Raw genomic sequence first — 26,142 nt, 5'->3', positions numbered from 1 at the left:
AACAGACAATGGGTAAGGCGAGAGATTAACATTCAGCGGCGATTTCAGTAAAGAATCATCATGACTGGAGGAGGTAAAGGAGGCAAAGGACTGGGTAAAGGCAGAGCCAAATGGCACCATAAAGTGCTCTGTAATAACATCCAGGGCATCACCAAACCAGCCATCCGCCGCCTGGCTCGCCGTGGCCGTGTCAAGCGGATCTCGGGCCTGATCTACGAGGAGACCCGCGGGGTGCTGAAGGTTTTTCTGGAGAATGTGATCAGGGATGCGGTCACCGACACTGAGCACGCCAAGCGCAAGACTGTCACTGCCATGGATGTGGTGTACGCTCTGAAACAGCAGAGCCGCACTCTCTATGGATTCGGCGGCTGAATAACGTGACCCTTTCCCCCAAACACAACACAAAGGCTCTTCTCAGAGCTACCCACCTCCTCACAGAGAGAGCAGTGACCTGGGGAACGGGGGCGAGATAGTTGATTTACATTTTGTTCTGTATAGATATGTTTTTTGCCAAGATCTATATTGTGGTGTTAGGTGTTTTAAATCAGCATATACACGATGGACAGAATGTCCTTTTAGTCTTCAAATCATAGACATTTACGGGGCATTCCAGATGAAGGTAATACTGAAAAAACTAATGTAGTTAGAACATAAGAACATAAAAACATAAGAACATAAGAAATAGGAGCAAATGTAGGCCATACGGCCCCTCGAGCCTGCTCCGCCATTTAATACGATCATGGACTCGGGTCTACTTCCCTGCCCCATATTCCCTTATTCCCTTATTATTAAGAAACTGTCTGTTTCTGTCTTAAATTTATTCAATGTCCCAGCTCTCTGAGGCAGCGAATTCCACAGATTCACAATCCTCAGAGAAGAAATTTCTCCTCATCTCAGTTTTAAATGGGCGACCTCTTATTCTAAGATTAAGCCCTCTAGTTCTAGTTTCCCCTAGCAGTGGAAACATCCTCTCTGCATCCACCTTGTTAAGACCCCTCATAATCTTATATGTTTCGATAAGATCACCTCTCATTCTTCTGAATTCCAATGAGTAGAGGCCCAACCTACTCAACCTTTCCTCAAGTCAACCCCCTCATTCCGGAATCAACCTTGTGAAACTTCTCTGAACTGCCTCCAAAGCAAGTATATCCTTTTGTAAATATGGAAACCAAAACTGCATGCAGTATTCCAGGTGTGGCCTAACCAATACCCTGTACAACTGTAGCAAGACTTCCCTGCTTTTATACTCCATCCCCTTTGCAATAAAGGCCAGATTCCATTGGCCTTCCTGATCACTTGCTGTACCTGCATACTAACCTTTTGTGTTTCATGCACAAGTACCCCCAGGTCCTGCTGCACTGCAGCACTTTGCAATCTTTCTCCATTGAAATAATAACTTGCACTTTGGCAGAAAAAAAATCAAAGAGCATGACCTCACACTTTCCAATATTATACTCCATCTGCTAAATCCTTGCTCACTCACTTAGCCTGTCTGTGTCCTTTTGCAGAATTTTTGTGTCCTCCTCATCCATTGCTTTTCCTCCCATCTTTGTATCGTCAGCAAACTTGGCTGCGTTACACTCGGTCCCTTGTTCCAAGTCATTAATATAGATCATAAATAGTTGGAGTCCCAGCACTGATCCCTGTGGCATCCCATTGGTTACTGATTGCCAACCCGGGAATGAACCATTTATCCCCATTCTCTGGTTTCTGTTTGTTAGCCAATCCTCTATCCATGCTAATATATTACCCCCAACCCTGTGAACTTTTATCTTGTGCAGTCAGTAACCTTTTATGTGGCACCTTGTCAAATGCGTTCTGGAAGTCCAAATACACCACATCCACTGCTTCCCCATTATCCACCCTGTTCGTGACATCCTCAAAGAATTCTAGCAAATTTGTCAAACATGACTTCCCCTTCATAAATCCATACTGTTACATCCATGTTACAGCAGTGACAGATAAGAAAGGTGTTGAATTAAACGATGGAGACATTGCCCTCATAGAAGGACTCCCAAGTCCTGATCAGAAGTGACCCTCAGGCAATCTCGGTTACAAGCCGGTCAATGTCTCGAACATGTAGAAATGTAGATCGACAAACACAGCTGTTCAGATTATTGAATGTATATATAGAAAAAAACGTGAATGAACCTTCCTCATAAGTCCGGCCGTCATTAACCATTTTTGCCTGAGAGCAGAATAGAAACATAAAGAACGGAGTATAAATCGGGAGTATAAATTGTTGACCTAATTCAAGAATTTGAGATTGTGGCGAGCAATAAATCTGATTGGATGTTTAAAGATACCAATCAGAGAGATACAGAACAATGGAAATTGACAACGCAGCCAATGAACCAATCACAGTCATTGCCTTCACCCATCCCTCATTAGCATAGGGCTGTGGGCGGAGTGTGGGGCTGCCTATATAATGCGAGCCCAGAGCAAGATTTCCTTCATATCTGTGCCTGACTGAACAAGACGATGCCTGAGGAAAAGAAACCAGCTTCGAAAAAGGGTGCCAAGAAAGTCATCAAGAAAACACCACCAAAGGGCGGCAAGAAGCGCAGAAAGTCGAGGAAGGAGAGTTATGCTATCTACATCTACAAAGTGATGAAGCAGGTTCACCCCGACACCGGCATCTCCTCCAAAGCCATGGGCATCATGAACTCGTTTGTGAACGATATTTTCGAGCGCATTGCGGGTGAGGCTTCCCGCCTGGCCCATTACAACAAGCGCCGCACCATCAGTTCCCGGGAGATTCAGACCGCCGTGCGCCTGCTGCTGCCCGGGGAGCTGGCCAAGCACGCCGTGTCGGAAGGGACAAAGGCGGTGACCAAATACACCAGCTCCAAGTAAAACTCCACGTTGTCCTGACAGAACAAACCCCAAACACAACGGCTCTTTTAAGAGCCACCCACAACATCATTGAAAGAGCTGCACAAACACATCAGCCTTTAGACTGAATTTACTGTAATTATTTCCCGAACAAGTGTGTGTGTGAGAACGTTTGTAGTTCCAGCTGTAGATTTAGTTTTGAATTCTCATAAGTAGCTTCACTGACCGGCTTGACCTTGGTGTCACTGGAATTTCCTGCAGTGAGTAAACTCCAAACGCGGTCCCTGGACTCTTTCCCTTTGTTCTCAGACCCGTTCATTCACAGCGCCTGCCGACGAATTTATTTTGGGGGACGGGGAAACTCCGATTTCAGTCACATTCTCACTCAAGCCCTTTTCACGTGTTTTTTTATTCCGTTGCGCTCAGTCCGTTTATTAACCCCAGACTCCCCGCAGTGTAACAACCCAGAATGGGAGTTCTTAGAGACTAGAACAGAGCAGTTTGAACTCTGTCCCTCTTCTCTTTTTACAGAAGGACTCTCCGTTCTGGTCTCACTCCCACAGCAGCTCCTGTGAAAAGAAGTTCACTTTTACAAAGATTCAGCTGGAATGTGTCCCGTTACAGAATTAGTGGGGACTGAGTCCCGCCCGTTACAGACAGTTTGAAACTGAAGCCGAATTTAATCCTGATTGTAACAGGTTGGAATTTGCAAGGGGAACATGGAATAAGACAAAAGGAAACAAAGTGTTTTGAAGTATTTGGCTAATGGTGAAGTTACTAACATAATCCGCAATTTTAACAATTATTGGCGGGATTTTTGAATTTAAAAAATCGTTAGGTTCTGGCTGTTGGGAACCAGTAATTTCCGCCCTCTTTTCATTGCTGGACTAAACAGGCTGTGATTGGTCATCGGAAACAGCCAATGAAATCCACGACAGAGTGGCCAATCACAAGTTTGCTCCCTGCATCCATCCAGAAGGTATAAGAAGGGCAGATATAGGAGGCGTTTCTCATTCCTTGTCTGAAACTGCGGATCGTGGAAATGTCTGGAAGAGGAAAAACCGGCGGTAAAGCTCGGGCCAAGGCCAAGTCTCGCTCCTCCCGGGCTGGACTGCAGTTCCCTGTGGGCCGTGTTCACAGGCTCCTGCGAAAGGGGAACTACGCTGAGCGTGTGGGTGCCGGAGCCCCGGTCTACATGGCTGCTGTGCTCGAGTATCTGACCGCTGAAATCCTGGAGCTGGCCGGCAATGCGGCCCGCGACAACAAAAAGACCCGCATCATCCCTAGACACCTGCAGCTGGCCATCCGCAATGACGAGGAGCTCAACAAGCTGCTGGGAAAGGTGACCATCGCTCAGGGCGGGGTGCTGCCTAATATCCAGGCTGTGCTGCTGCCCAAGAAAACCACCACTTCGTCCAAGACCAAGTAAAGCGGACAAGATTTAAACTAATAACCCAAAGGCTCTTTTCAGAGCCACTCACAGTATCTATGAAAGGGCTGCTTACTGTATTAATGGAGACCTTGTGTTCAGGTACCAATAAATTGGTATTTTTCAGTTCCTGGTATCTGCATTACGGTTCTCTGCTCGCGCAAACTGTTTTAGTTAGCAGCTAATAATTAAACTACAGTTGTCAGAGACTCAAAAATTGTATAAATACCGCAACCGGTTCCCTAAATATTATTTAATCTATCAATGAAAGCTGTATGAAGAAATTAGGCGGTTATTAAAAGGGCCTAGTTTAATTCTGGTCTGGTTTGAGAGTTTGAATGCTGGTTCTGTTCCCAGGATCTCCGGCCGTTCCGGGCTGTGTATTTCTCCTAAGCCGGTCAGTTTAGGCCTACACTGAGCAGCCAAGCGCAAGACGGTCACTGCCATGGATGTGGTGTACACTCTGAAACGGCAGGGCCGCACTTTCTATGGATTCAAGCGACCCTCTTCCCCCAAGCACAAAGCAAAGGCTCGTCTAAGTGCTACCCACCGCCTCACGGGGGGAGGGAAGGGGATGCAGGGAGGGAGATATAGTTCATTTAAATTTTGTTCGGTTTAGATATATATTTTTCGCCAAGGTCTATATGTTTTAAATCAGCATATGCACGATGGACGGAATATCCTTTTAGTTTCAGAATTATAGACATTTATCATAGAAGCTTACAACACGGAATGAGGCCACTTCGGCCCATCGTGTCCGTGCCGGCCAACAAAAGGCTATCCAGCCGAATCCCACTTTCCAGCTCTAGGTCCGTAACCCTGCAGGTTACGGCACTTCAAGTGCACGTCCAAGTAGTTTTAAATGTGGTGAGGTTTTCTGCCTCTACCACCCTTTCAGGCAGTGAGTTTCAGACCGCAGCCACCCTCTGCGTGAAGATATTTCCCCTCTAAATCCTCTACCAATTACTTGAAATTTATGCTTCCTGTGCTAAGGGAAATGGGCCCTTTACGGCACAGAAGGTACGGCATATTCCAGGTGAAGGTAACACTGAAACAACTAATGTAGTTACAGCAGTGACAGATAAGAAAGGTGTTGAATTAAACGGTGGGAGGAAGGCAGCATCAGGGCGGAAGGACAGTGAGGGCCTTTTGCCTCATAGAAGGACTCCCAAGTCCTGACCAGAAGTGACCCTCAGGCAATCTCGGTTACAAACCGGTCAATGTCTGTCGAACATGTAGACATCTAGATCGATAAAGAACAGAATATGGCTCGGGAGGGGATGTAAGTGATGACATAATTCAAGAATTTGAGATTGTGGCGAGCAGTAAATCTGATTGGTCTCTTTAAACATCCAATCAGAGAATTACAGAACAATGGAAATTGACAACGCAGCGAGTGAACCAATCACAATCGTTGCCTTCACCATCCCTCATTAGCATAGGGCTGTGGGCGGAGTGTGGGGCTGCCTATATAATGCGAGCTCCGAGCTAAGTTTACGTCATGTCTGGGTTGAATTGAACAAGACAATGCCTGAAGAGAAGAAATCAGTTACTGCCAAGAAAGGCGCCAAGAAAGTGATCAAGAAAACACCACCGAAGGGCGGTAAGAAGCGCAGGAAATCGAGGAAGGAGAGTTACTCCATCTACATCTACAAAGTGATGAAGCAGGTTCACCCCGACACCGGCATCTCCTCCAAGGCCATGGGCATCATGAACTCTTTTGTGAACGATATTTTTGAGCGTATCGCGGGTGAGGCTTCCCGCCTGGCCCATTACAACAAGCGATCCACCATCAGCTCCCGGGAGATCCAGACCGCCGTGCGCTTGCTGCTGCCCGGGGAGCTGGCCAAGCACGCCGTGTCGGAAGGGACAAAGGCGGTGACCAAGTACACCAGTTCCAAGTAAAACTCCACGCTGTCCTGATACAACAAACCAGAAACCCAACGGCTCTTTTAAGAGCCACCCACAACGTCTCTGAAAGAGCTGCACAAACACATCACCCTTTTAACTCAGTTTACTGTAATTATTTCCTGAGCAAATGTTTGACAACATTTAAAGTTGAGTTAGATTTGAATTCTCATAAGCGATTTTACTGTCCGGTTCAAACTTAGCTTCTCTGATACATTTCCCTCCCAGTAAACTGCACACACTGTCCCTGGCCGCCTGCCAATGAATTATGATCTTGTTTTAGGAGGTGACATTCAAACTTTAGTCACCTCATTCTCTCTCAAACCCTATACAATATAAAAAAAATTCTAGTTCGGTTCAACCCGCTTATTATTCCGAGTGCAACAGCCCAGACTGGGAGTTTTTACAGAGACCAGAACAGGGAGTTTGAACCCTGTGTCCCTCTTCTCTTTTCACAGAAGAACTCCCAGTTCTGGTCTCACTCCCGCCTCTGCGGAGGATCGATCCATGATCTGTGATTCCCAAATTGTACAAAGATTGAGCTGGAATGTGTCCCGTTACAGAACGTTTGAAACTGAACCCGAATTTAAACCTGATTGTAACATCCTGGAATTTGGAAGGTAATATGGAATACGGCAAAAGGAAATAAAAAGTGTTTGGAAATCTTTGGCTAATGGTGAATTTATCATAATCCGCATTGTAAAAATTATTGGCGGGGTTTTTGAAATTGAAGATTCGTTGGAAGTCGAACAGTAATTTTCGCCCTCTTTTCATTGGCAGGCTAAACAGACGGTGATTGATCAGCGGAAAAGACCAATGAAATCCACTTCAGAGCGACCAATCACAAGTTCGCTCCCTGCATCCCTCCAGAAGCTATAAGAAGGGCAGATGTGGGAGGAGTTTCTCATTCTTTTTCTGTGGATCGTGGAAATGTCTGGAAGAGGAAAAACAGGCGGTAAAGCTCGCGCCAAGGCCAAGTCTCGCTCCTCCCGAGCCGGACTGCAGTTCCCTGTGGGCCGTGTTCACAGGCACCTGCGAAAGGGGAACTACGCTCAGCGTGTGGGTGCCGGAGCCCCGGTCTACATGGCTGCTGTGCTCGAGTATCTGACCGCTGAAATCCTGGAGCTGGCCGGCAACGCGGCCCGCGACAACAAGAAGACCCGCATCATCCCCAGACACTTGCAGCTGGCCATCCGCAACGACGAGGAGCTCAACAAGCTGCTGGGAAAGGTGACCATCGCTCAGGGCGGGGTGCTGCCGAATATCCAGGCTGTGCTGCTGCCCAAGAAAACCACCACTTCGTCCAAGACCAAGTAAAGCGGACAAGATTTAATCTAATAACCCAAAGGCTCTTTTCAGAGCCACCCACAGTATCTGTGAAAGGGCTGCTTACTGTCTTAATGGAGTCAGAGCCCTTTAATTCATGTACCGATAGATTGGCCTGTTTTAGACCTGTAAACATAGAAAATAGGTGCAGGAGCAGGCCGTTCGGCCCTTCGAACCTGCACCACCATTCTATAAGATCATCGCTGATTATTCCCTCAGTACCCCTTTTCTGCTTTCTCTCAATATCTCTTTAGCCATAAGGGCCACATCAAACTCCCTCTTGAATATATCTAACGAACTGGCATCAACAACTCTCTGCGGTAGGTAATTCCACAGGTTAACAACTCTTGAGTGAATAAGTTTCTCCTCATCTCAGTCCTAAATGATTTACCCCCTTATCCGTATGCGGGAGTTTTCAGTTCCCGGTCTCTGCATTACGGTTCTCTGATCACACATACATTCTTCCCGTTAACAGCGAATAATTGAACTACAGTTGTCACTCAACAATTGTATAAATACCGCCACCGGTTCTTTAAATATTCTTTAATCTGTCTGAAAACGAGAGAGTCGGCGATGATGAATTAATGTAGTAATAAAAGGGCCTAGTTTAATTCTGGTCTGGTTTGAGATAGTTTGAATGCTGGTTTTGTTCTCGGGAGCTCCGGCCGTTCCCGGGCTGTGTATTTCGCTGCTAAGCCAGTCAGTTTAGACCGCACTGCATCAGCGAGCGATGCACAACATACAGGATCCGGGTCCATTGCAGTGCTTCCCAGATCTGCCTGCCCCCATTCTCCGGCAACACCGAATGAGGAAATCTATGCTCTGCCCCGGGGAAGTAGAGGTCAGAGCGACGCAAAGCCGATGTCAGTTTCCGAAAAAATTAAAGGGCTCATCAGTTAAACGTCAATAACTCCCATGTGAACGGAGCTGGTATATGAACACACGATCAGTAATCAGTCCCACACCCTCTGCCCGTCCCTACAATGGGTTAATGAACACGAAGCTCTGGTAATAGGAGATGGCAGCTCTTTCCTTTACTGATTTGTTGGCTCTGAAAAGAGCCGTTGTTGCACTTGGTGCTGAAGCTTGGAGCCGAGGCAGGGGGAGTTTAAGCGCGCTCCCCGCGGATGCGGCGGGCGAGCTGGATGTCTTTGGGCATGATGGTGACTCGCTTGGCGTGGATGGCGCACAGGTTGGTGTCCTCAAAGAGCCCCACCAGGTAAGCCTCACTGGCCTCCTGCAGGGCCATGACGGCCGAGCTCTGGAAGCGCAGGTCGGTCTTGAAGTCCTGAGCGATCTCCCGCACCAGGCGCTGGAAGGGCAGTTTGCGGATCAGCAGCTCGGTGGATTTCTGGTAGCGGCGGATCTCCCTCAGAGCCACGGTGCCGGGTCTGTAGCGATGAGGCTTCTTCACTCCGCCCGTGGCCGGAGCACTCTTCCGGGCCGCTTTGGTCGCCAGCTGTTTGCGAGGAGCTTTCCCTCCGGTGGATTTGCGCGCTGTCTGCTTGGTCCTGGCCATTTTCTGAACGGATCTCAACACAATCTGGGATACAGGAACTGTTAATGCGGAGCCTCCTCTGGGGGGCCTCCTTTTAAAGTGTGTGAGGGTCCGCCCCGGGGCTGTGATTGGCTGCAACCCGACCGCCAATCAAGTTTGACCCAAGCACCGAGAGTGAAAATGAAGGGCGGGGATTACTGGATCCTGATTGGCTGAACTCAAACTGACAGTTGGTCAATTTCAAAAAGCCCGCCAATTTCAGAATATCAACCAACAGAGATTAAATAAAATCTAATTTCCCGCCAGCAATTTAAGAATCCCGCTCTTTATAACGGCGATTGTGCCCCATTATAAGTCACCAATCCCATTCTGTCACATTCCGGTTTGAATTCTGAAGCCTCTAGCTTTCTGCAGCCGCCAATTTCAATCCGTTTTCCCACAATAGAACCGAAACACAGCGCTCCGCACAAATCCTAACAGACTCGGAATTCATCTTCAAGACTTCCAGGAACCAGAAGCTTTTAAATAAGGTCCCGTTACAATTAACAATCGCGAATATTCCCGCCTATATACAGCCCCTTCCCTGTCAATCTCAGACCTTGTTCCATCTCCCCACACTTCCTATCACAGACGGGTTCAGCAGTTTACAAACACCTTATTCCAGCTGATTTGGAGAATGTGGTGTTTGGGGTTTGAGTTGTGAGGCGGGGTATCTCCGCCAGTATCACCGTCTCACAGACTCTCCCCCTGAATCTGTGAAATGACAATGACCAGGAACTGAGACTGGAGCCGAACACATCCCCAGTTACAGTGAGGCCCGGGCCGGACATCCCATTCTCTGTGTGTTTTATTGCAGACACTGGGGGAGGGGTGGGTGCAGCCAATGTCAGCGAGTCACCAGGGATCCTGGCTTCATGTTCAATGATTTGTCTGAAATCTGAGCCCGGCCCCGGGACAGGGATCATTTGATTCGGGGATCAGCTCTTTTCTGAGAGGCGTGGGTGGCTCTGAGAAGAGCCTTTGGGTTCAGATGTTTACAAGTTGCACTTTTTATTTACTTTTTGTGCGCTGCTTTCTTGGGTCTTGCTGATTTGGCCTTGGCCCTCGGTTTTTCCACCTTTTTGGCCGCCTTCACCTTTGCGCCCGAGGCCTTCTTGGGGCTCTTGGGCTTCGCTGCAGCCGGCTTCTTCCCAGCCGCCGCTTTCGCTGACTTTTTTGCTGTTAGCGCCTTCTTGGTGCTCGTTTTCTTGGCTGGAGATTTCTTGGCTGCTGGTTTCTTGGCCGGAGATTTCTTGGCTGCTGGTTTCTTGGCTGGAGATTTCTTGGCTGCTGGTTTCTTGGCTGGAGATTTCTTGGCTGCTGGTTTCTTGGCTGGAGAGTTCTTGGCTGCTGGTTTCTTCACCTTCCTTCCCACTTTCCCCTGGTTTTCCTTCTTAGCGACTTTGAAGGAGCCCGAGGCGCCCGTGCCCTTGGTCTGCACCAGGAAGCCATTTGTCACATTCCTCTTGATACTGAACCTGATCTGGGACCCGCGCTTCTCCACATCCACGCCTTTGGCCGTCAGAGCCTTCTTTATCGCGGCCAGGGACATCCCCTTACGATCGCTGCCATCGGCCACAGCCTTTAGGATCTGTTCGCCCAACGTGGGACCGGCTGGCTTGGAGCGGGGAGCCGCCTTCTTCTTGCTGGGAGCCTTGATTTGAGTGGCGGCGGCAGGAGGGGCCGTTTCGGCGGCTGCAGTGTCAGTCATGTCTGCGACTCTGTGGAAAATCTCTCTGACAGTCAAAGCTCGGTCAGGAATGAAACGGGAGGCGGCGGCACAGAGCAACTTAAAGGCAGCGAGCGGACGGGGCGGAGACATCCTGCTGTCAGCTCCCCGCCCCTCCAGCCTCTCTGTGTTTCTCTCTCCTCATTAACTGTCCGATTCCAATTCAACCCTGGCCCTCCAGATTCCCAGACTGGCCTCTTTCTGTTCCGAACACCGGGATGTTTGCTGTCGAGAAAGTTTCATCCGAATTGAAGGCAGCAATTTGGATTTAAACCCGTTTCATTGCTGCACTGATCGCGCTCTCTCACCCGATCGCGGACATTTTTTCTGTTTTTTGATTGAAATTTGAAATAAAATCAAACTTGACGTTTAATTCCCACTTTAGACCTGAGCAGGGGAGCAGGGCGATCCTGTGACAGGGAAATCTTTGAATTTTACACAAGAGGGACTCTGGAATCCGGCGATGAGACGGACACACAAACACAGTGATCTTAGTCTCACCGGGCCGCCCCTTTAACACACTCTCGCTCACACAATGTTCACAATCTGCACATTCACAACACAAACTGTCCCAGATTTACAGCTCCCAGCACAGGGTTTCCTCTCCGCTCGGCCTGTGCTGCCGATTCTCGGGGTTAGTTGTAGTTTCCCAGCTCACTAAGTGTTAAACACTCTGAGGTCGGCGCTTCTCACAATATCTGTTCCCCAGATTCAGGAGCAGGAGCCAATCACAGCAGTGGCTGGCTTAACCCATATCTGCTGTTAAGTTGTTATATTGTTCGAATGCAGAAACATGTTTGATTAACATGAAAATATAAATTATATGTTCACCGTCCCTCCAGCATTTCTTTGTCTCTCTCACCTCCTAAGCTGAGGGACATTTAACAGTCACTAGTGTCCTATCCATCCCATGCTCATCACCCAGAGACGTGTCTCCATATTACGCTTAATACTAGTGTCAGACATTCATGTACCGCACTACGAAAGATAGAGAGAGACACACACACACTTTATCAGTCTTACACTTGGTATCAGTGTTCCCATATTACGCTCAATACTAGTGTCAGACATCCATGTACAGCATCAGAGAGAGAAACAGAAACAGTATCAGGATTGTACTTCCAATAGTGTTTCCACATCATGCTCAATAGCGTTATCCCGCCTTCACAGACAGTACAAGAGAAAGAGGATTGTAACAGAGTCAGAGATAGGGGGAAGAGTGCTGAGCGAGAGACAGCAAAGATCGAGGTCGGGCGGTGAGACACAGAAACATGCACAGTATCAGTTCCAGACTGACCTGTGAGGTCCGGTTTTATCCTGAAAGTCCCCATTGGGGAGATAGAGATGCAGTCCCCTCTCTCACTGATATTGTACCACAGAGGGAGACATTATTAATTCCACACTGTGGGACAGTGTCAGAGAGTGAGAGAAACAATGCCCCACATTTAACCCTCGCTTCCCTGTTGTAGTCTCTGTAATTTTGCAGCTCAGGGCTGTTCGGTATTATTCTCAGTGACCGAGTGTTTCACTCCAATTAAATTAACCTGGGACTTTTACTGTCAGATATTAACTCCTGCACAGTCCCAGCAAACACTCCTGCTCCCTCGCCCCTCCGATGTTTCTGCAGGATTGCTTTGTGAAGACGGGCTCACGAAGAGAAAAACACCCTGCATGGCATGATCCAAAATTGAGCATCTCAAAGGGACAAGGTCCCCAGCTTTAAACATTCTCTGTCCTCCAGGCCTCCATAACCAGTGCCTACCAAGAGATACTTGGTCACTCAACCAGAAAACACCAGGACTGGTTTGATGAGAATTATCAGGAGATCCAAGAACTAATAGATCGCAAGCACAGAGCATTTCTGAGCCTCAAGCAAAAACACAACTCGGGAGCAGCAAAGCAACATTACAGGTGGCTCAAGTCTGAGGTCCAACAAAAAACCTGGGACCTAACAAACAGCTGGTGGATGGAGAAAGCACAGGAGTTACAACAACTAGCCAACAGCCATGATGTGCTAGGATTCTTCATCGCAGTCAAGGCCACCTATGGTCCAAACACCCAAGGCCCGACCCCACTGCTGGCCAAGAACGGTGAAACCGTCAAGGACACCAAGGCTGTCAGGGCCTGCTGGAAAAGGACTTCAAAGATCTCCTCAATCAAGACTCTGCCTTTGAGTCGAGTGTTCTCAATTCCATCCCGCAGCTTGCGACCCACCACCACCTCAGCGAAACCCCAATGGTGCATGAGGTTGGAAAAACCATAAGACAGCTCAAGAACAACAAGGCTATGGGAGCGGATGGAATCCCTGCTGAGACACTAAAGTATGGTGGAGAGGCACTGTTGACGCAGATACATGACCTCATCTTTCTCATCTGGAGTGAGGAGAGCATGCCGGGAGATCTCAGAGATGCAGTGATCATGACCAGCATTAAAAAAGGGGACAAGTCCACTGCGGCAATTACAGGGGAATCTCCCTGCTATCAACCACTGGGAAGGTTGCTGCTAGAGTCCTCCTCAACCATCTTCACCCTGTGGCCGAGGAGATCCTCCCAAAGTCACAGTGCGGATTTCGTCCCCTATGGTGCATAGAAACATAGGAACATAGAAAATAGGTGCAGGAGTAGGCCCTACGAGCCTGCACCACCATTCAGTAATATCATGCCTGATCATTCAACTCAGTACCCCTTTCCTGCTTTCTCTCCATAACTCTAGATCCCTTTAGCCGTAAGGGCCATATCTAACTCCCTCTTGAATATATCCAATCAACTGGCATCAACAACTCTCTGCAGTAGGGAATTCCACAGGTTAACAACTCTATGAGTGAAGAGGTTTTTTCTCATATCGGTCCTAAATGGCTTACCCCTTATCCTTAGACTGTGACCCCTGGTTCTGGACTTCCCCAACATCAGGAACATTCTTCCTGCATCTAACCTGTCCAGTCTCGTCAGAATTTAAAATGTTTCTATGAGATCCTCTCTCATCCTTCTAAACCCCAGTGAATAAAAGCCCAGTCAATCCAGTCTCTCCTCATATGTCAGTCCAGCCATCCCCGGAATCAGTCTGGTGAACCTTCGCTGCACTCCCTCAATAGCAAGAACGTCCTTCCTCAGATTAGGAGACCAAAACTGAACACAATATTCCAGGTGAGGCCTCACCAAGGCCCTGTCGAACTGTAGTAAGACTTCCCTGCTCCTATACTCAAATCCCCTAGCTATGAAGGCCAACATACTATTTGCCTTCTTCACCACCCGCTGTACCTGAATGCAAACTTTCAATGACTGATGTACCATGACACCCAGGTCTCATTGCACCCCCGCCCCCCCTCCCCATTACCTAATCTGCCGCCATTCAGATAATATTCTGCCTTTGTGTTTTTGCCCCCAAAGTGGATAACCTCACATTCATCCACATTATACTGCATCTGCCATGCATTTGCCCACTCACCTAACCTGTCCAGGTCACCCTGCAGCCTCTTAGCATTCTCCTCACAGCTCACACCACCACCCAGTTTAGTGTCATCTGGAAACTTGGAGATATTACACTCAATTCCCTCATCCAAATCATTAATGTATATTGTAAATAGCTGGGGTCCCAGCACTGAGCCCTGTAGCACCCCACTAGTCACTGCCTGCCATTCTGAAAAGGACCCGTTAATCCCGACTCTCTGCTTCCTGTCTGCCAACCAGTTCTCTATCCACGTCAGTACATTACCCCCAATAACATGTGCTTTAATTTTGCACACCAATCTCTTGTGTAGGACCTTGTCAAAAGGCCAAATACACCAGCTCCACTGGTTCTCCCCTGTCCACTCTACTAGTTACATCCTGAAAAAATTCCAGAAGATTAGTCAAGCATGATTTCCCTTTCATGTTGACTTTGACCGATCCTGTCACTGCTTTCCAAATGCGCTGTTATTTCATTTTTAATAATTGATTCCAACATTTTCCCCACTACTGATGTTAGGCTAACTTGTCTATAATTATCCATTTTCTCTCTCCCTCATTTTTTAAAAAGTGGTGTTACATTAGCTACCCTCCAGTTCATAGGAACTGATCCAGAGTCGATAGAATGTTGGAAAATGACCACCAATGCATCCACTATTTCTAGGGCCACTTCCTTACATACTCTGGGATGCAGACTATCATGCCCCGGAGATTTATCGGCCTTCAATCCCATCAAATTCCCTAACACAATTTCCCGCCTAATAAGGATATCCTTCAGTTCCTCCTTCTCACTAGACCCTCGGTCCACTAGTACTTCCAGAAGAGTATTTGTGTCTTCCTTCATGAATACAGAAGCAAAGTATTTGTTCAATTAGTCTGCCATTTCTTTGTTCCCCATTATAAATTCACCTGAATCTGACTGCAAGGGACCTATGTTTGTCTTTACTAATCTTTTTCTCTTCACATATCAATAAAAGCTTTTGCAGTCAGTTTTTATGTACTCGGAAAGCTTCCTCTCATACTCTATTTTCCCCCTCCTAATTAAACCCTTTGTCCTCCTCTGCTGAATTCTAAATTTCTCCCAGTCCTCAGTTTTCTGCTTTTTCTGGCCAATTTATATGACGCTTCCTTGGATTTAACACTATCCTTAATTTCCTTTGTTAGCCACGGTTGAGCCACCTTCCCCATTTTATTTTTACTCCAGACAGGTATGTACAATTGTTGAAGTTCATCCATGTGATCCTTAAATGCTTGCCATTGCCTATCCACCATCAACCCTTTAAGGATCAGTTGCCAGTCTATTCTAGCCAATTCACATCTCATACCATCGAAGTTACCTTTCCTCAAGTTCAGGATCCTAGTCTCTGAAGTAACTGTGGCACTATCCATCTTAATAAAGAATTTTACCATATTATGGTCACTCTTCCTCAAGGGGCCTCGATCAACAAGATTGCTAATTAGTCCTTTCTCATTACACATCACCCAATCTAGGATGCCCCCCCACCCCCTCTAGTTGGTTCATCGACATATTGGTCAACAAAACCATCCCTAACACACTCCAGGAAATCCTCCTCCACTGTATTGCTACCAGTTTGGTCAGCCCAATCTATATGTAGATTAAAGTCACCCATGATAACTGCTGTACCTTTATTGCACACATCCCTTATTTCTTGTTTGATGCTGTCCCCAACCTCACTACTACTGTTGAGTGGTCTGTACACAACTCCCACTAGCGTTTTCCACCCTTTGGCAACATACCACCCTGCAGTCTTGATTGTGGCCACAGAAACGTCTATCTATTCCCCTTACAATAGAATCCCCTACCACTATAGCTCTCCCACTCTTTTTCCTGCCCTCCTGTGCAGCAGAGCCACCCACGGTGCCATGGACTTGGCTGCTGTTGTCCTGCCCTGATGAGTCATCCCCCCCAACAATACCCAAAGTGGTGTATCTGTTTTGGAGGGGGATGACCACAGGGAAATCTGCACCACCTTCCTTCCACTGCTCTTCCTGTTGGTCATCCATTCCCTATCTGTCGTGTAACCCTGACCTGTGGTAAGACCAACTCACTAAACATGCTATTCATGGCATCCTCAGCATCGTGCATGCTCCAGAGAGAATCCACCCGCAGATCCTGTGCCACAATGCAGTCTGTCAGGAGCTGCAGCAGAGTACACTTCCTGCTAATGTAGCCATCAGGGACACTGGAAACATCCCTGCATTCCCACATAGCATAGGAGGAGCATGACACCTGTCCGAGCTCTCCTGCCAAGGCTTAACCCTTAGATCAACTTAATTTGGAAACAACAATGATAAAGGTTACCTACTGATAGGGAAAAGAAAAAGAAAAACTACTCACCAATCACCAGCCGATCACTTACCCCCTTGGCTGTGACGTCACCTTGCGATTTATTCTACTTCTTTGTTTACCTTCTGCAGCTGCACCTGCACCAGCTGGCCTCTCCGACTGTTGGGTCTTTTATAGGCCTCTCCGATGCTGCCCCAGACTCCCGCTGCTCGAACACCCGCCTCTCCGACTGTTGGGCCTTTTATAGGCCTCTCCGATGCTGCCCCAGACTCCCACTGCTCGAACACCCGCCTCTCCGACTGTTGGGCCTTTTATAGGCCTCTCCGATGCTGCCCCAGACTCCCGCTGCTCGAACTCCCGCCTCTCCGACTGTTGGGCCTTTTATAGGCCTCTCCTATGCTGTTCCAGACTCCCACTGCTCGAATGCCCGCCTCTCCAATGCCGAGCCTTTTATAGGCCTCTCCGACACTGCTCCAAACTCCCGCTGCTCGAATTCCCACCTCTCCAATGCCAAGCCTTTTATAGGCCTCTCTGACGCTGCACCGGGGCACAATGGACATGATATTTTCAGCGCGACAGCTGCAGAAAAAATGCAGGGAGCAGCGCCAGCCCTTATACATGGCCTTTTTCAACCTTACAAAGGCCTTTGTCAATGTCAACCACGAGGGTCTATGGAACTTCCTCCTCCATTTCGGATGCTCCCAAAAGTTTGTCAACATCCTTCAGCTGCTCCAAAGGACATGCAGGCCATGATCCTTACCAATGGATCCATTACAGACCCAATCCACGTCCGGACCGGGGTCACATATGGCTGTGTCATTGCTCCAACCCTCTTCTCAATCGTCCTTGCTGCCATGCTCCACCTCACAGTCAACAAGCTCCCCATTGCAGTGGAACTAAATTACAGAACCAGTGGGAAGTTGCTTAAACTTTGCCGCCTCTAGGCCAGGTCCACGATCACCCCAACCTCTGTCGTTGAGCTACAGCACGCAGATGACACCTGCGTCTGCACACATTCTGAAGTTGAACTCCAGGATATAGTCGATGTAGTTACTGAGGCATTCAAGAGCATGGGCCTTACGCTAAACATCTGAAAGACAAAGGTCCTCCATCAGCCTGTCCTTGATCCACGGTGCAGCCCTCGACAACATGGATCATTTCCCATACCTCGGGAGCCTTGTATCAACAAAAGCAGACATTGATGACGAGATTCAACACCCCCTGCAGTGTGTAAGTGCAGCCTTCGGCCGCCTGAGGAAAAGAGTGTTCGAAGACCAGGCCCTCAGGTCTACCACCAAGCTCGTGTTCTACAGGACTGTGGTAATACCTGCCCTCCTGTATGGCTCAGAGGCATGGACCATGTACAGCAGACACCTCAAGTTTCTGGAGAAATATCACCAATGATATCTCCGCAAGATCGTACAAATCCCCTGGGAGGGCAGGTGCACCAATATCAGCGTCCTTGTCCAGGCTAACATTCCCAGCATTGAAGCACTGACCACACTCGATCAGCACCGCTGGGCAGGCCACATAGTTCACATGCCAGACACGAGACTCCCAAAGCAAGTGCTCTATGCGGAGCTCCTTCATGGCAAATGAGCCAAAGGTGGGAAAGGGAAACATTACAAGGACACCCTCAAAGCCTCCCTGATAAAGTGCGACATCCCCACTGACACCTGGAAGTCCCTGGCCAAAGACGGCCCTAAGTGGAGGAAGTGCATCCGAGAGGGCGCTGAGCACTTCAAGTCTCATCGCTGAGAGCATGCAGAAACCAAGCGCAGGCAGCGGAAAGAGCGTGTGGCAAACCAGTCCCACGCACCCCTTCCCTCAACGACTATCTGTCCCACCTGCGACACAGTCTGTGGCTCTCGTATTGGACTGTTCAGCCAACAAAGAACTCACTTCAGGAGTGGAAGCAAGTCTTCCTCGATTCCGAGGGACTGCCTATGATGATGATAATGATAAACATTCTCTGTCCTTGCCCCCCAGGCCCAGTTCCTTTGCTCAGATTCTGCTAAAAGTAAATTGGGAAAAGTTCACTTTGATTTTTAAAGGCTGAATTATTGCAGAGAGCTGCGCATGCGGGGATAAGCCCCGCCCCCTGTGTCGATTTCCAGTGAGCAGAAGAGCGCGTGCGCCCTCCCCTCCCCCAGCCTGTGAGCGCCATTCACTCAGTGAGCGGAAGCAGATGGTTTAAACAGCCGGGAATGGAGACACCGAGGTCCCGCGGTAAGGCAGCGAGCAGCAGCCTCCTTACATCAGCACATCGCTTTGGGAGCGTGTCCGCAGATGGGCTCAGAGATCGACAGAGTCCGGGGGAAGTTCAGGGGGAGTCGGGGTCTGTGTGTAACAGGCGGAGTGGAGCAAGAACTGGTCTGAGTGCGTGGAGTGAGTGGGGGAAGGGAGAGGCCATTCTCGGGCTGTGTGTGGACAGCGTGTGTCCCGGGTAAGGGAGACAGAATGGGAAGGATCTGCTGTTTACAATCATTGCTGCTTTCTCCCTGCAAACCAGTAGTGAACGTTCCTGCTTTAGTTCCAATCTCACCGTGTTTGTTGTCATTGGACAGCGAGCAGTGGAAGCAGAGCCGGACACTGAGGATTTATACAAGGAGCATCTATTGCAGGCACCGGGTGAGAAATGTGAAGGACACGTTTTAAACAGCGGCTCTTTGTTTTTGGTTGAACGGTTAGTGCCCTGGGAGAGGGGAGCAGCAATCTGAGCTGTGTAAAAGTCCGTGCTCCATCGGGTAGTCCCATTCCTGAAGCAGGGCAGGGGTTGGGTTGTGTCTGGATGTCAGTAAATTGCTGTAAATCTGCCCAACAGACTTGGTATGCAGAAGCTGAGTGCTGCAGTACTGCAGTGGAGTCAGACACTGACACTGTTTGTATCGCTGGCTTCCCTTTGTGAATGTTCATAATGAATATTAAGTGAACGATTACATTCATCACTTTAGTCTTTTCTACCTCTCCTGTTCTTGAATGATCAGAGATACATTTTCTTCTTACAGGCAAGGAATTGAAGGAACCGGAAATGTGAAGTTTCTTCCACCTGAGACATTTGGAACAGTGTAACCAGCTGCTTGTAAACACAGTAGGTACGGTACCTATCACAGTGTCATCATCACAGCAGTCCCTTGAACGAGGGTAACTTGCTTCCACATGAGTTCACAGATGTTTCAATGAAGGACCCGATATTCCAGTCCTGAACTCCAATTGAAGGGTGGAAGATGCCTGTGCCTGGTTTGTTTTAACGTGTGGTGACCGTTGCAAATCAACCACCACACGGGCTTGACAGAGCTCGGCCTTTATCCAGTGGCAAGGGTTAACCAAGATGACTGGAGACCTGCTCTGCTGCACGGATCTAATGCGCACACATATCACAGTGTGGGCTGGCCCATTCTGCCCTGGGCTTCTAGTGTGCAGGTACACAGACAGGTTATCCGAATTAAACATGTTTGTGGTGCTGAATGGCCTCCTCCTATTCCTGTGTAACAGGCCCGAGGGGGTTAATAGTCACCTCCTGTTCCTAATTTAACAGACTGGAGATACTGAGTGGTCTTCTCATGTTCCTAATGTAATAAACACGAGGGACATAATGGCTTCCTCCTGTTCATATGTAACAAGGTCTAGGGGCAGAATGGCCTCCCCCTGTACCTTTGTATCAGGCTAGAATGGGATGAATGGTCTCCTTTAGTTCTTATGTTACAGGTTCCAGGGGCTGAATAGCCACTTCTATTCCTGTGTCACAGACTCCAGGGGCTAAATAGTCTCCTCCAGTTCCTATGTAACAAGCTCGAGGGGCTGAATGCCCTCCTCCTGTTCCCCTGAAACAGTCCCACGGGGATGAATGCTCTTGTCCTATTCCTAATGTAACAGACCCGAGGGGCAGAATTGCTTCCTCCTACTGCTTTCTAACTCCAATTGCTGAATAGCCCTCTCCAGTTCCTAATGTAATCAGCTCGAGTTGCTGTATGGCCTCCTCCAGTCCCTATATGATATCCTCGAAGGGTTGAACGGCCTTCTCCTGTTCCCATGTCACAGGGTCAAAGGGCTGAATGGCCTGCTTGTGATCCTAATTTAACATGCTTGAGGGGCTGAATATCCTCCCCCAGTTCCTATATAACATGTGCGAGGGGCTGAAAGACCTCTTCCAATTCCTTTAACAGGCTGGAGGTGCTGAATGAGCACCTCCTGTTCCTGGTTAACAGTTCCGAGGGGTGGAATTGACCTACTCCTGTTCCGATGTAACAGACCCAAGGGACTGAGGGTCTTCTCCTGTTCCTAATGTAAGAAGCACGAGGGGATGAAAAACTTCCTGCTGTTCCCATGTCACAGAATCAAAGGCTGAGTGGTCTGCTTGTGTTTCTAATGTTAGAGAGGCTGAATTTCCTCTTCCCATATAACAGAATGGAAGGGCTGAATGGTATCCTCCTGATCCAATGTAACAGGCTCGAGGGGAAGAATAGCCTCATCCTGCTCCTGTCTAACAACATTCAGTGCTGAACAGCCACCTCCTGTTCCTGTGTAATAAGTTAAATGGGATGAGTGGCCTCCTCCAGTTGCAATATAACATGTACGACTGGCTTATTGGCCTCTTCTAGTTCCTATAACATTGTCGGTCGGCTGAATGGCCTACTCCAGTTCCTACATAACATGCTTGAGAGTCTGAATGGCCTACTCCAGTTCAGATGTGAAAGGCTCCAGAGGATGGATGGCCTCCTCTATTCCTGTGTAACAGTATCCAGTCGATGCATCGCCTCCACCAATTCCTTTATAGCAAGGCTGTGGTTCTGAATGCCCACCTCCTGTTTCTATGCAACAAACTTGAGGGTCTGAATGGCTGCCTATTCATTTGTAACAGGTTTGAGGGGCTGAATGGTGTCCATCTATTCCTGTAAAGCAAACTCCAGGGCTAAAAGGCCCACTCCAGTTCCTAATGTAACAGAGTCGAAGGGCAGAATGGCTTACTGTTCCTGTGTAACAGGATCCAAGGACTGAATGGGCCTCCTCCACTTCTAATGAATGGCCTCCCCCTGTTCCAAATGTAACAGACACGAGGAATTGAATGGGCCTCCTCCAGTTCCAATGTAACAGGCTCGAGGGACTGAATGGTCTCCTCCTGTTCCTTATGTAACAGACTCGAGGGACTGAATTGCCTCCTCCTGTTCCAATGTAACAGACTCGAGGGACTGAATGGCCTCCTCCTGTTCCAATGTAACAGACTCGAGAGACTGAATGGCCTCCCCCTATTCCTTATATAACAGGCTCATAAGAACATAAAAATTAGGAACAGGAGTAGGCCATCTAGCCCCTCGAGCCTGCTCCGCCACTCAACAAGATCATGGCTGATCTGGCCGTGGACTCGGCTCCACTTACCCGCCCGCTCCCCGTAACCCTTAATTCCCTTATTGGTTAAAAATCTATCTATCTGTAATTTGAATACATTCAATGAGCTAGCCTCAACTGTTTCCCTGGGCAGAGAATTCCACAGATTCACAACCCTCTGGGAGAAGAAATTCCTTCTCAACTCGGTTTTAAATTAGCTCCCCTGTATTTTGAGGCTATGCCCCCAAGTTCTAGTCTCCCCGACCAGTGGAAACAACCTCTCTGCCTCTATTTTGTCTATCCCTTTCATTATTTTAAATCTTTCTATAAGATCACCACTCATCCTTCTGAACGTCAACGAGTAAAGACTCAGTCTACTCAATCTATCATCATAAGGTAACCCCCTCATCTCCGGAATCAGCCTAGTGAATCGTCTCTGTACCCCCTCCAAAGCTAGTATATCCTTCCTTAAGTAAGGTGACCAAAAGTGCATGCAGTACTCCAGGTGCGGCCTCACCAATACCCTATACAGTTGCAGCAAGACCTCCCTGCTTTTGTACTCCATCCCTCTCGCAATGAAGGCCAACATTCCATTCGCCTTCCTGATTACCTGCTGCATCTGCAAACTAACTTTTTGGGATTCATGCACAAGGACCCCCGGTCCCTCTGCATCGCAGCATGTTGTAATTTCTCCCTATGCAAATAATATTCCCTTTTGCTGTTTTTTTTCCAAGGTGGATGACCTCACATTTTCCGACATTGTATTCCATCTGCCAAACCTTAGCCCATTCGCTTAACCTATCTAAATCTCTTTGCAGCCTCTCTGTGTCCTCTACACAACCCGCTTTCCCACTAATCTTTGTGTCATCTGCAAATTTTGTTACACTACACTCTGTCCCCTCTTCCAGGTCATCTATGTATATTGTAAACAGTTGTGGTCCCAGCACCGATCCCTGTGGCACACCACTAACCACCGATTTCCAACCCAAAAAGGACCCATTTATCCCGACTCTCTGCTTTCTGTTAGCCAGCCAATTCTCGATCCATGCTAATACATTTCCTCTGACTCCGCATACCTTTATCTTCTGCAGTAACCTTTTGTGTGGCACCTTATCGAATACCTTTTGGAAATCTAAATACACGACATCCATTGGTACACCTCTATCCACCATGCTCTTTATATCCTCAAAGAATTCCAGTAAATTAGTTAAACATGATTTCCCCTTCATGAATCCATGTTGCGTCTGCTTGATTGCACTATTCCTATCTAGATGTCCCACTATTTCTTCCTTAATGATAGCTTCAAGCATTTTCCTCAAGACAGATGTTAAACTAACCAGCCTATAGTTACCTGCCTTTTGTCTGCCCTCTTTTTTTTTAAACAAAGGCGTTACATTAGCTGCTTTCCAATCTGCTGGTACCTCCCCAGAGTCCAGAGAATTTTGGTAGATTATAATGAATGAATCTGCTATAACTTCCATCTCTTTTAATACCCTGGGATGCATTTCATCAGGACCAGGGGACTTGTCTACCTTGAGATCCATTAGCCTGTCCAGCACTACCCCCCTAGTGATAGTAATTATCTCAAGGTCCTCCCTTCCCACATTCCTGTGACCAGCAATTTTTGGCATGGTTTTTGTGTCTTCCACTGTGAAGACCGAAGCAAAATAATTGTTTAAGGTCTCAGCCATTTCCACATTTCCCATTATTAAATCCCCCTTCTCATCTTCTAAGGGACCAACATTTACTTTAGTCACTCTTTTCCGGTTTATCTATCGGTAAAAGCTTTTACTATCTGTTTTTATGTTTTGCGCAAGTTTACTTTCGTAATCTATCTTTCCTTTCTTTATTGCTTTCTTAGTCATTCTTTGCTGTCGTTTAAAATTTTCTCAATCTTCTAGTTTCCCACTAACCTTGGCCACCTTATACGCATTGGTTTTTGACTTGATACTCTCCTTTATTTCCTTAGTTATCCACGGCTGGTTATCCCTTCTCTTACCGCCCTTCTTTTTCACTGGAATATATTTTTGTTGAGCACTGTGAAAGTACTCCTTAAAAGTCCTCCACTGTTCCTCAATTGTGCCACCGTTTAGTCTTTGTTTCCAGTCTACTTTAGCCAACTCTGCCCTCATCCCACTGTATTCCCCTTTTTTAAGCATAGTATGCTCGTTTGAGACACTACTTCCTCACCCTCAATCTGTATTACAAATTCAACCATACTGTGATCACTCAATCCGAGAGGATCTTTGACTAGGAGATCGTTTATTATTCCTATCTCATTACACAGGAGCAGATCTAAGATAGCTTTCTCCCTTGTAGGTTCTGTAACATACTGTACGAAGAAACAATCCCGTATGCATTCTATGAATTCCTCCTCAAGGCTACCCTGTGCGATTTGATTTGACCAATCGATATGTAGGTTAAAATCGCTCATGATTACTGCTGTTCCTTTTTCACATGCCTCCATTATTCCCTTGATTATTGTCTGCCCCACCGTGAAGTTATTATTTGGGGTCCTATAAACTACGCCCACCAGTGACTTTTTCCCCTTACTATCTCTAATCTCCACCCACAATGATTCAACATTTTGTTCATTAGAGCCAATATTGTCTCTCACAACTGCCCTGATATCATCCTTGATTAACAGAGCTACCCCACCTCCTTTCCCTTCTTGTCTATCTTTCTGAATTGTCAGATACACCTGTATGTTTAATTCCCAGTCTTGGCCACCCTGCAACCATGTTTCTGTGATGGCCACCAAATCATACCCATTTGTAATGATTTGTGCCATCAACTCATTTACTTTGTTTCGAATGCTGCGTGTGTTTAGGTAAAGTGTTTTAATACTCGTTTTTAAACCATGATTTTTAGTTCTGACCCCTCCTGCAGCCCCTTTATATTCATACATATTGTCCCTTCCTATCACCAGGTTCGAGGGACTGAATGGCCTCCTCCTGTTCCAATGTAACAGGCTCGAAGGACTGAATGGCCTCCCCCTGTTCCTAATGTAACAGGCTCGAAGGACTGAATGGCCTCCTCCTGTTTATTATGTATGAGTTTCGAGGGACTGAATGGCCTCCTCCTGTTCCTAATGTAACAGGCTCGAAGGACTGAATGGCCTCCTCCTGTTCATTATGTATGAGGTTCGAGGGACTGAATGGCCTCCTCCTGTTCCTTATGTAACAGGCTCGAGATACTGAATGGCCTCCTCCTGTTCCTTATGTAACAGACTCGAAGGACTGAATGGATTCCTCCTGTTCCAATATAACAGACTCGAGGGACTGAATGGCCTCCCCCTGTTCCTTATGTAACAGACTCAAGGGATTGAATGGCCTCCCCTGTTCCAGTGTAACAGACTCGAGGGACTGAATGGCCTCCTCCTGTTCCTTATGTAACAGGCTCGAGGGACTGAATGGCCTCCTCCTGTTCCTTATGTAACAGGCTCGAGATACTGAATGGCCTCCTCCTGTTCCTTATGTAACGGACTCGAAGGACTGAATGGCTTCCTCCTGTTCCAATATAACAGACTTGAGGAACTGACTGGCCTCCCCCTGTTCCAGTGTAACAGGCTCAAGGGACTGAATGGCCTCCTCCTGTTCCTTATGTAACAGACTCGAGGGACTGAATGGTCTCCTCCTGTTCCTTATGCAACAGGCTCGAGGGACTGAATGGTCTCCTCCTGTTCCTTATGTAACAGGCTCGAGGGACTGAATGGCCTCCTCCTGTTCCTTATGTAAAGGCTCGAAGGGATGATTTTCCTCCAGGTTCCATGTGCTGAAAGGCCTCCTCAAGTTCCAAGATCCAGGGACTGTTCTTCCCCGTTGTTTTGGAAATAGCATCGGGCAGTAAACAGGAGCTCAATGCTTCTTGCCCGCCAGCTCTCTGATCGGGCTCCTCGCGCTGATTATGTTTTCTCATCTCGCTCAAACGTTCCCAAATGTTGCTTTCTTTTCCATCACCTCTAGGGTTATTAGCCAAGTTTGCATCGAGCAAATCGTGATCTCACCAGTAACAGCACTTTCCCGACGGTTATCCACGAGGCTGCTTCTGACATTTTCTTCTGTGTAAATGTTAACCACCGTAAGTAACTGAAAAGTTTCATTTCTACAGCAACAACAAACACTTGCATTTATGACAGATACCGAATAAATCCCACACTCACTCCCTGTACCCCTGACTGATAGATACAGAGCAAATCCCACACTCACTCCCTGTACCCCTGACTGATAGATACAGAATGAATCCCACACTCACTCCCTGTACCCCTGACTGACACATACAGAGTGAATCCCACACTCACTC

At 47.7% G+C, this 26,142-nt stretch overlaps 1 protein-coding gene and 1 pseudogene across 1 annotated transcript; one reads left to right on the top strand and one right to left on the bottom strand.

The window, feature by feature from the left end:
• Nucleotides 1-26,142, top strand: part of LOC139274114 (zinc finger protein 585A-like) — a 452,513-nt pseudogene that overhangs the window by 83,589 nt on the left and 342,782 nt on the right.
• Nucleotides 10,051-10,746, bottom strand: LOC139273635 (histone H1-like). Its single transcript, XM_070890627.1, has one exon. The coding sequence runs from the start codon at nt 10,744-10,746 to the stop codon at nt 10,051-10,053; it is 696 nt and encodes a 231-aa protein (XP_070746728.1).

The sequence above is a fragment of the Pristiophorus japonicus genome, chromosome 9 (assembly GCF_044704955.1).
Source record: "Pristiophorus japonicus isolate sPriJap1 chromosome 9, sPriJap1.hap1, whole genome shotgun sequence".
NCBI lineage: Eukaryota > Metazoa > Chordata > Chondrichthyes > Pristiophoridae > Pristiophorus > Pristiophorus japonicus.
This window is presented reverse-complemented; position numbering and strand designations above follow the sequence as displayed.

What these genes read in the sequence shown, in the direction of transcription:
- LOC139273635 (XM_070890627.1), bottom strand. Translation starts at nt 10,746, where the DNA reads ATGACTGACACTGCAGCCGCCGAAACGGCCCCTCCTGCCGCCGCCACT.